Here is an 11312-nt window from a genome sequence, read left to right as displayed (position 1 = left end):
AGATTTCTCCCTGCAGAGCATATGGCATCATATCACTTGAAACAGAAACTGCAGTCTACAGTATGAAATCCAGAAACAAGAAAGGTATAATGCTGAGGACAGTCAGAACATTTTACAGCCTGACCTTGGATGGGGAAAGGTCGTCCTGTTTCCTGGCAATGGTTGCATCTTGTCTTTTCACTGTTCACAACCATGAAAAGAGATAAAAAGACAGACATGTGGCATTGCAGACAAATTAGCCTACATCAGGGGTGTCCAAACCTTTTGCAAAGAGGGCCAGATTTGGTCAGGTGAACATGTGTGGGGGCTGACCACTCAACCTGACATTCTTTGAACCATTAACATTAAATACAAATGAATTATTTTATGAAATTTTTATTGCAAATGGCATACTTCATTTTTTTATTCATTCTCAAGTTTTTGCCAAAATCACTCTGCCTTTCATATTTGAAGACCACATAAAGTGAAGAAAAAGTCTGTCTGGAAAAAAAACTTTTGGGAAGATGAAACATATCTAGGTTCATTTGAAACATTACATATTATTCACTATTAAATGCTCACTGTAAACTTCTAAATTTAAAACAGTGGCTCATGCATATTCAAAACTGTGGTTTTGATCATCACAAAAAAAATCACAGAGATTTTAGAATTTATCCACCTCAGAGGACTAAACACATATCTTGCCTGCACTAATGTGAAGGGTGATACTGAGATCTGGACTGCAGTATGTAGGCCTAGTCCAGGTCTGGCTCAAAAACAGTGGTTTTTGATGCGCATGACGTCACGCAGGTGAGAGTCACTTAGTCTCGTCCTCACGCGGCTCTTGTTTAATGTTCATAACCGGGAATGTCTCCTCGCACAAATATGTGGAGCCAAACAAGCTCAGCATTTTCTTAGCAAATGTTCGAATCTCTTGGAACCTGCCTTCATCCAGCTGGAGGTAGAAGTTGACAACAGGGAGCTGGCGGCCCTCGCTGTCAACTTTTCTTTTATTAGTTACAGTCGCCATGTCAGAAATGGGCTCAAAGGGTCACACAAGGGTCACGGCGGCGAGAGTGCGGCCACAGGTCTACTGCCACCTTCTTGTGAAATGTAAAATAGCTTTTTTTGTACGCGTGTATTTTATACTGTGGTCAACAGTGCTGGCGGGCCCCCGGGCCGGACTTTGGACATGCCTGCCCTACATGTTACATTCAGGGGTGGACAGTGATGAAGTACATTTACTTGAGTTCATGTACTTAATCATATTGCTTGAGAATATGTATTTCACTTGAATATACACTTTTTTGGAAACCTATGACTTTTGTTCCACTACACTGAAAGACAATTATTGTACTTTTGACTCCACTACATTTCAAGTACAAGTACAAGTACAAGTACAAGTACTGTTTACTTGAAACAGAGCTACGTCAGATAAAGATGAGCCAGAGGATTCACCCGAGCACCACAGCTTTATCTTAAGTCCAGGTTTGAAATTTTAGAAATAAAGAAAAATTCCTTTCATTTTTCACCACGACCAAACTCCATCACTGCCTTAAAAAAATGACAACGTCTCCTTTTGTTGGAGTTGCAGACTTATGATATTCTACCAGCTGTTTATTCTACAGGTCAGTAGAAATCTTTCAACATGAGAAGTGACCCTTTCTTTGAGGAAGTTGGTCAGTAGCTACTGCGTCATACAAGAACAACTGCAGTCCAGGATGTGACAACGCCGACTGAGTGAAAAGAGAAACATTTCTACTTTAAAGTGATTCAAAAATAGTGGCTCTTTGTATTTAACAAGACAACTGCACTGAAACAAACACTTGCCTCTCCAGTCGTTTTCCTGCTGCAGCTCGTTTGCCTGACTTAGCTACAGGGTTCCTGGAAAGTGACTGCCAAATGTGAATGCTGTCCGCGGTAGCGCGCGCGGTAGCGCGCGGCCGCTTAAAGCTGTATCGCACAGTTTACATCCATCTGCAGCAGCTTTTACCTCCATTATTTTGAGGAAGCGAACACTTTTCATGATTTAAAAAGCCTTTATTTTCTCCTGGCTTCATTACAACAATAAAAACATACAAGTTACCGCCATTAGGCCTTCATCGGGGCAAGTATAAAATGGCCACATTCTTGCCTAACATATCTAATCACACTCTGAACACTTTCTACAAAAAAAAAGTGACATATGAAATGGACAAAGTCTTTACATCTAAGAGAAAAAGTGACTTTAATTTGTCAACAGAGGCAATAAAATTGCTTTCGACTAATGAATAATAAACATTAAAGATTCACAAAGACATGTCTGCTATTGCCATATACATAAAGTTGTGTGTATTTAAACGTCACGACTGTTGATTGAGGTAAAAGCAGCTTTAAACTGTAAATGCAAACTGTGTGATACAGCTTTAAGCGGCCGTGCGCGCTTCCGCGGACAGCAATCACATTTTGGCTGACAATCACTTTTTTACACAACACCGCTGACTTCAGGGGCGGGGGTATTAAAGGACTGCAGTCACGTGGGACACAGTCTTCTTCCCGTAGCGCGACTTAACCAGAGACAATTGCATATATACCATTATTTATACATACTCAACTGTCTGTGCTTCATACCACTGACGAATAACAGGCAGTGCCAGTGGTATGAAATTGCGTCACCTTCTGTATAGAGGAGACGCTCGAGGTCAACATGAGCTGCCCGTGACTTCAGGGGCAGAGTGTCAAACTTTAATTTAATGTAATTTAAACTCGAATTTAGAAATGATGAGAGTTCCCCTGAATATGTTACTATATGTGACAAACATGACTATTTTGCTACTTCTATTCACACTGTTTACTCCCCCAAACAATGTTCAGACCAGACACAAGTTTACATTAGACTTTTGACACATGAAATTAAATCTCAGAAATGTTTTATGAAAACATGGAGGGTGATGGGTTAAGGTGTGTGGAGGGAAAAGTCACACATGAAATACCTACAAGAGCAACTCTTATAAACAATTTTATTTCTGATTGCATTTTCTGTTTTATTGAGAACCATAGACTTGAGAATACAAAAGAAGGCCCACCATGCTGTCAGGAGAGGAAAAGACAAGAAAACTAAAGAATGACATATATGGCCAATAAGAACATCACTTCTTTTACAGTAACAAACTCTGATCTGAACTGTTTTACAGCTTTCTGCTGGAAATGAAAACTATGGAAAACTATAGTGCTCATTTTAGTCAGTTAAATGAACTTTATTCTGTTTTGGAAAATGTGATAGACTGTACACTGTGTTCACCACAGGAGAAAAACCAATCACAGCCAACTCCTCCACTGTCAGTCATGTGTGAACCTGTCAGTGTCCTAACCATGGAGATGTTAGATAAAGATGAGGCAGAAGATTCTTCAGCAGAGACCAAGGTCTGATCTGAGGTCTGTGTTTGAAGGTTTAAAAGAAAGATTCATTTAGTTTGAAATGTTTGCTGTGTTTATCACGTCCAGACTCACTGACTAAATAAAAATACGAAAACAAAGGCTCCTTTTGTTGATCAGTTGTTTTTATGTTTTACAAAACAGGTTTACTCACCCAAACATATGTTGTTCTAAAACATATTCAGGCCAGACAAAAGCTTACATTAGACTTACATGAAATTACATCTGTCATGTTTAATGACAACATTTTTTTTTATTCCTTAGATTTCTTTTCTTTTCACCTCCTGACAACATGGTGGCCCTTGTTTTTTATTCAGTCTATGGTTCTCAATAAAACAGAAAGAAATAAAATTGTCAGTAAGATTTTGAATAGAGCTTTAACTTGCACTAAAGTAGTTTAACACTGTATTGGTAGTTTAACATGAAGCCACTTCAGTTCAGTCAGACTCTCCCTGGGATCGTCAGCGTCACTGATCCTGGTCAGCTGATCAGTTTACTCTGAGTTTACTCTTTCAGCTATGAACATGTTCACATGGAAGAATCAACTTTATTCATTACAAGCCAGTCAACATGAATAGATAAGGAGTGGAGTATTTGGTATGCGAGGATAAAATGCTGAGGCTCATGGGAAATGCTATTTAAAGTGATATTTAGAAGTAGAATAAAAAAAAATGTGGAAGATTGATGACATCTGTACTCGTGTCAACTGTCCTGAACTCAGCTATTATTGCTTCAAAGCCGAGGTGAGTCCTCTTCTTTGAACGAGCATAACTGCATTAAATAATCACTTTCAACCCATTCATTCATTCATGAGGTAAAATATGACATTATGATGCTGTGCTCATTAACAGACTCAGGTTTCTCTCTGAGAGAGTATCTAGGTTTTAGGTCACAAACTTATAGCATCTATAGTCAGTCATCAAGGCTGTGAAATCGAAGTGGAGGGAAATCCATGTGGACTATATTAAAATGTTTAGTTTTTCAAACCTGTAGCTGAAAATGTTTGTGGAGTTTGTATTTTCCGAGTCTCCGACCTACGCTGAATGGATCCAGTCTACATTTGTACCATGGACTGATCTACCACTATGAGATCCTGGATCATAAAGAACTCAAATGCTCCGACATGTCATGTACTCTTTAAGCTGTAAACCATTTTAGTAACTGAGACATTTAAACCTTGTTCCTGCTTCAGGGTAATGTTGAGAAAAAGTTTTTAGATGAAGCGAGAAGATTAAAGTTTTGAGAATCACAGAAAGTGCAGTTTTATTGAAAAGACGTTGTTGAAAGACAAAACATTACTAAAGGTCTACAACAATTTTCACACACAAGTATTTACAGAATGATAATTCACAATGGGTGTGTTTGTATGTAAAGTCAGTATGCGTTTCAGATCTTGTTGATGCTGGCAGCGGGCAAGGTGGATTTGTCCAAGTCATCAAAGTACGGGTGAGTCATGGCTTCCCGCGCTGAGATCCTCTTCGGGGGATTGTAGATCAACATTTTCTACAGCAGAGAAGAAGAGGAGTCAGTTTAATGTCTTCACAGCGAGGACGGCCAATAAGATCTCAGCCTCTACATGTTGAAAAAAACTGACGTGTTTGTCTCATGATTATATAGGAAAGGTTGGCTGTTTAATTGCAACCTCCCCTGCTAGTTCACTTGACCAACAATAGTTGTTAGGTATTGATTAACAAAGTGCTTTAAAAAACTAATTAACAAAATGAACATTCCTGTATTTCACAGTTTCAGGGCTTAAACCATTAGTCCGATCATCAATTAGTCTATAAACAGGAAACTAATCAGTGACTATTCTGATTATCAATGAATGTTTTAGTTGTTTTTGCAAGTAAAATTACCAAAAATATTTTATGGTTTCAGCGTCTCAAATTTATTGATTTAATGATTTTATTTGTTTCATTCTTAGTAAACTGGATATCTAAAAGTGTGCCACAGTCTCTCAGGGCATGCTGAGAAAAACTGTGGCAGACATTTGATCAAGAAATGATAAAGAGACATTTCATTTTGATGTCAGTGGTGAACTCTTTGATTAATTAATTTACTTACTTATTTACTCAATGTTTTGACTGAGTGATGGACTAGCCACACAACTGTAGTGGTGTGCTGCACAGTATCAAACGATGTGGTGATTGCACTTAAAGTTTTGGGGTTTGAGACTATGGGGCTGGTTGAAAGAGGAGAAACCCTGGAGGACCAGTGTTAAGCTCACAAGGTAACTACATGTTTGTTACTGCGCAGACAAACAATAAAGGCCTGACGTTTAAGACATCACAAAGTAGTCCTTACTGCCAGGAGGTCCAGGCCATTCTTATCCAGGTTTTTCACCATTGATGACAGGTTCCCAGACTTCCATTTGGGGAAAGTGTTCTTGTAGTCAGGTAGACTCTCTACCTCAGGCCACACATCATTGTTTGGGGTTCCCAGAGTCCTGGAAAGAACAAACAGACAGAAGTATTCAAATAGAGAAGGACAGCTACAAGAACCTCAGGAAGTAAACCTAAGTTTAACTGGGGGAACCAGGTACTAAACCCACCTGTACCTGCTCCAGCGACAGTACTTTATTATACTTCAGGAACTTTTAGGGAGGGGCTTGCAGGGCTTAATGTTAATGATAAGTCAAATGCTGCAGCAAATACAACTTATGTACCATTTCATTCAAATAATATCATTATTATTAATATTAGGATGATGGCCAGACATTTCTTGATGTTTATTGAAGTTCAAAAACAAAGTTAGGCTCTGCTGTCGGCTTCCCAACTTGTTGAAAAGAAGAGTGAGGAATAGATATATAGATAGAGAGATAGCGAGGTGACAGAACAAAAAAATGAACAACATAGATTTATCTGCTAATAGACAGATCAAGTTTAATTCTTGTTACAAAACTAACACTGGGAACACCACTGCCTGCATTGCAGCTGATGTCGCTGAGCTGCTGTGGAGAATCACGTGTTTGTGTTCACACCGGCTGCGTCTCTGCTGCTGCAGCTCTAACTCTCGACATAGGAGTTTGCAGGTTGTTGGAATTCTTTTCACTGTACATTAATTTCTGATTTATTTTTGACAGAAAACATCAGTAAAATGTCTCTCTCCACATGAAGCTGCTGAAATGGTTAAAGAAAATATATTCATACTTTTTCATGTGTGATCATATTCAGCTTCTGTCTAGACATAGACAACTATAGTGGACGGAGTAAGTTTTATGTAATGTTGCTGTTATGATGTCAATATGAGGTTGACAGGTTGTGAGACGCATGTCGGTTAACATGCACGCCGAGATCAAAATCAAGACATTCCGCAGCCTCCACGCATTCAGTATGTTCCCGGCCTAAGAATTTTTATGATGAGAACGAGCAGTTTACAGAAGCTCACTTGAATGTGAACACTTTTTATGTTACAGTGATGGCAGACTGTGTGGTCTCTTGCACACATGTAGACGGCAACACTAATCCTATTTACTAACATTAGGTAAAAAGAAAAAACTTAAATGACATGAATAGAACCATCTATTTATGTCAATTTTCAAAAACTTTCAAGGATATCAAGGACCCATGGGAGCCCTAGTTTGTTAACATAGTGAATCTAAAGGTGTGTGTCTTGTGTAAGCCACGTTTACCCAACCTGAACATCCATGTAACAACATATAATGTTGCTTTAAATGCATAAATAAAAAACTCAACTCTGGCAGCAGCAGCTTCACTCAAATAGAAGAAAATGTAGTGGCTGTAAATATTGTGGCAGATGTAGAAACAGTATAATACTATGAATGACTTACTGCTGACTTCAGCAACTACATTACATGTTTGAATTCACATCTGTGTTGAACAGCTGATAAGGGTTTTACTAAACAGACATAGATGTGGTCTGGTGGGTCTACCTGAAGATCCTGAAGAGCTGGTCTATCTCAGAGTCTCCATGGAACAGAGGCTTCTTGGTGGCAAGTTCAGCAAAGATAGTTCCAGTGCTCCACACGTCAACAGGGGTTGAATATCTGGGTGAACCCAGAAGGACCTCTGGAGCCCGGTACCAAAGAGTTACAACCTGAGAACACACACATGGGTTGTGTGTGTCATTTTAGAGGCTTTCTGTTTGTTGATGTTGTTAACCAAATATCCCCTTATGCAGCGGTGTGTGAATGGATAATTACCTCATGGGTATAGACCCTGACAGGGACACCAAAGGCCCGAGCAAGGCCAAAGTCTGCCAGTTTGATAACTCCCTTGTTGTCGATCAGGAGGTTCTGGGGTTTCAGGTCCCGGTGGAGGACTCGACGACAGTGACAGAAATAAATGCCCTCCAAGATCTGGTAAAGGTAGCTCTAAAAGGTGATGAGGGTGAGGGGAGGAGAGAGAACATGGAGATGGACATATATTTACAGCCATGAAACTGAATGGACAGATCATACATTAATCTGTTTGAAGACCAGTGGTTCCCAAACTGTTTGAACCCTGAGCAGTGTTCCCCAATGATTAAAACACATTTTCCGTTCCCCCTGTCCACAGCAGCATATCACTCAGCTTCTGTTCCCGGTGCTCTTTCTTGATTCTCCAAACCCAAATCATCTGCAGGTAATACACTTACTATGGACAAGTACTTCACACAACACCATGTAAAATAACCTGAACTATCACTTTAACGTTCTCTAACTGTGATGCTAATGGTTTGTTCCCTCCGTCCAGATGAAAAGAAAATCTGGACAAGCGTTATTAGCAAAACAGAGAACTTCCCCCCTGTAACTTGAATGTAAAGCCCCTATGGGTTTTAAAATGACTGACTATAGTCAGCTTGGCTATATAACCAGTTAGACAGCAATGAGAAAAACTGTTACAAAGCAATTAATGAGGTCAGAAATTTAAAGCACGTGACTGATGTTAGCATTTTAGGTCACCATGTTGCAATAACAAAACTGTCACACTACTGCTGCACATAAATAGTCTGAAGATCCCTCAGGTGAACTGCACTGACAGTTTATTCATCACAAACACACAATTACCTTGACCAGCATAGGTTCCATGTACTGGCCAGAGGGGATAGAGTCCAGGTACTTCTTCAGGTCCATGGACAGGAACTCAAAGATGAGGTAGAGACGAGACTCCTGCATCAGGACATCAAGGAGTCTGGGATATACACAAACACACATATTCTGGCTTAGTTCACTGTATTAAAATTTTTTCCCATAAATTGTGACTCTTATTCGTGTTTGCTCACATACTGTATGTGAATGGTTTGACTGGATGTACTGTAGGCAGCTGCCATGAATGACATCATCATCTGGCAACACACTGTGCTGGGTGATCAAACATATCCAACAACAAAATCTGGGTGAATTATTTTGTCACGTGAATAGCATAATTCTATATTCTATATTTTCACAGCCAAGACAGAGGATGCACTAGTATTAATTGGTCAGGGTCTTGCGGCTTGTTGCTCCATTCTTTTTCTTATTTATATTTTTCATTTTTAAACTCACTCAAAAATTATTATTAGAGCTACACGACAGGCCAAAAAATTGAAAAAATAAAAATATTATATTAAAAAATCATTATAAAGGGTTATTTTGGCAGATATTGCAATTTCAGTTGGAATCGTCATTTGTGCATTTTCACTGAATTTTTTTATTTTTAAATTATTAGCTGCAGCTGAAAGTACCTGAGGAGTCAACAGAGATGATTCCGCTCCTCTGGCTCACGCTGTCAGGCATTGTACTACTCTACATTTTCATCACCCGTCTCTACTTCTATCATAATTAGTTTTGTGGTCAAGTCATTGAGACTTGGTTTGTTTAGTTTACAGCCTGCCACACTATTGATCCTGCATTGCTGTGTACTGTGAGGGAGCTAAAAAATAAAAAAATAAAAATAAAAATAGTGCCATGAGTGAACTGGAAATGAGAGTCAACTTTCACTCATTTCAACTTTTAGGGGGCAGCCCTAAACTCCACTTATACTAAGAGTTGAGTCAACACCTTGCTGACATAGTAACATTTTACCAGATGACAATACATGATGCTTCTCATGGTGAGGTGTTTTTGTGATTTGTAAACAACATGGTGGCATTATTTTGAGAAACACAGATCCAAATGGGGTTGAGGGATTGCCACTGTTGTTCTAGTGGCAGTTGCACTGGTCTGTGTGAAGTGGTATTTGACAGTGGAACATGAGTGACATACTATTTATTAGCACATAAGACAGTAAAACAGCAGCGGCATACCAACAACTGTCAGTGACATACCACTCACAACCAACATAGGTTACAACAACAACAGTGGCAGACAATCAGCCACAGCTGTTTTCTACAAGTGTCTTCAGATACCACTGGCATTTCATAGAATGGAAAATTTATTTGATCTTTAAATTCTTTTAACCTGACAGAATTTGCAGATACACCATCTACTCCACACAAAGTGAGCATACCGTACAACGTTGGGATGCTTCAGCTCTTGAAGCAGACAGACTTCCCTGACAGCAGTGCTGGGAACACCCTCCTCCTCACTCTCCAGACGGATCTTCTTCATGGCCACAACCTGTCCTGTGACCTTGTGTCTGCCCTTATACACCACGCCATAGGTGCCTGCAAGAACAAGTTACCAATGTAATTCTGATCAAATGCAGCAGAGCAAAACTGACACTGAATAAACTTTACAATCATGACATTGTTGATTAAAATATGTAAAAGGGTAATGGAAGAATGCTGAAAACATTTGTCAATGTAAATTTCAGCAGCACAACATTTATAGCACTTTGAATAATTTGGACAAATAAAAAAGAAAACATTTAGACCAACCTTCTCCAATTTTCTCTATTTTCAAGTAGTCCTCCATTATTGCCTGAAAGAAAAAACAACTTGTTGTCATACTTCAGCAACTATCATTAGTTCCCAGTAGGTTCAGCCAACACTTACCATCTCATAACATACTCGAATTTTACTGACACTGGGTTATGGTGACTGTTTTACTTGCAGTGTAAAATGAGCTTTTGCGTGAAACAAGGCTGAGAGAGGCTGACGTAATTTGCAGAAACATTATCAACAGCGTGAAACCGGCACATCATTGTGTTAACTGTTATTCCAACAATTTACAGGAGAGAATCATAGACTTTTTACCATACAAAGACTCGGTCAGTTATTCAAACTGTTAGCACATTAACGTTGGAGTTATGTTGTCTGAATAATATTTTTTCGGTGTTTTTTTTTTTTGTATTCGCTATTTGTTAAGTAATGTTACTGATGCGACGGCCATGATATAAATAAGTTACGGTTAACGTTTACCGTTTTCTTCAAGCTAGCTGAACAAGATAAGGTCACCAACGTTAGCTTAGCTAATGCTAAATCGCCCAGCCTATCTTCCATTTACTTTCTAGCCGAAGTTGTGACCAACTTCTGTCCACATAATTTCTGTCCACGTCTTCAACTATCCTGATAGATTGTTCAGCTCCTGTTTTGACCAGTGTAAAATATAATAATAATTACCTGACTGCCTGGCTCGCTGCGGTGTGTACTCTCTCTGTACAGACTGCCGCTGGAATGTTCACACACTCTTTTGAATTCACCACAGTTCTGCAGCGGTTCAAAACTACCCAATGAGCTCGAGCTGTGTATTTCAAAACCGCCAATCAGGGAAGAGGACGCGGTCACATGAGTTGAGCGGGAGAGAACGCGCCGACGTAAATTGATTACATTTCTGCCCAGAGTTTCGTCTTTCAGGCAGGGGCCACCTTCCTCTCTCCAATCTATTGTGCGTTTTATGTGCGTTAATTCTGTCAGTATAGTTGTAACTGTAGAAATAATTATGTCAGGCATGACACAGATGTATGTATACATCTACAGTTGTGTATTTATCTTTATTAAAATGATGCCCTTACCCAGGGTTAGCCTATGCCTAGGCTTGTCCCAGAGGTTGAACTTCT

General features: G+C 39.4%; 1 protein-coding gene across 1 annotated transcript; it reads right to left on the bottom strand.

Moving 5' to 3' along the window:
* Positions 1 to 4624: 4624 nt before the first annotated feature.
* On the bottom strand, positions 4625 to 10897 carry cdk1 (cyclin dependent kinase 1). The gene is made up of 8 exons (XM_023425675.2): positions 10876 to 10897; positions 10192 to 10234; positions 9822 to 9978; positions 8402 to 8525; positions 7556 to 7726; positions 7286 to 7449; positions 5698 to 5839; positions 4625 to 4896 (listed from the first exon to the last, which is right to left on the bottom strand). Exons 2-8 carry the CDS (start codon positions 10226 to 10228, stop codon positions 4780 to 4782), a joined length of 912 nt encoding a protein of 303 aa, XP_023281443.1. The 5' UTR covers positions 10229 to 10234; positions 10876 to 10897; the 3' UTR covers positions 4625 to 4779.
* Positions 10898 to 11312: the final 415 nt, after the last annotated feature.

The sequence above is a fragment of the Seriola lalandi genome, unplaced genomic scaffold (assembly GCF_002814215.2).
Source record: "Seriola lalandi dorsalis isolate HSWRI2012SDOR001 ecotype SW California unplaced genomic scaffold, Sedor1 jcf7180002054795, whole genome shotgun sequence".
NCBI lineage: Eukaryota > Metazoa > Chordata > Actinopteri > Carangiformes > Carangidae > Seriola > Seriola lalandi.
The sequence above is the reverse complement of the archived record's forward strand: the minus strand, read 5'-3'. Positions and strand labels throughout refer to the sequence as shown.

Bases quoted from the DNA above. Each gene is read 5' to 3' on its own strand.
- cdk1 (XM_023425675.2), bottom strand. From the start codon at position 10,228: ATGGAGGACTACTTGAAAATAGAGAAAATTGGAGAAG. The intron at 8,526-9,821 runs GTATGCTCACTT...TGTATATCCCAG, and splicing joins AAGCATCCCAACGTTGTACG to ACTCCTTGATGTCCTGATGC. The intron at 7,450-7,555 runs GTAATTATCCAT...GTGTGTTCTCAG, and splicing joins TCAGGGTCTATACCCATGAG to GTTGTAACTCTTTGGTACCG.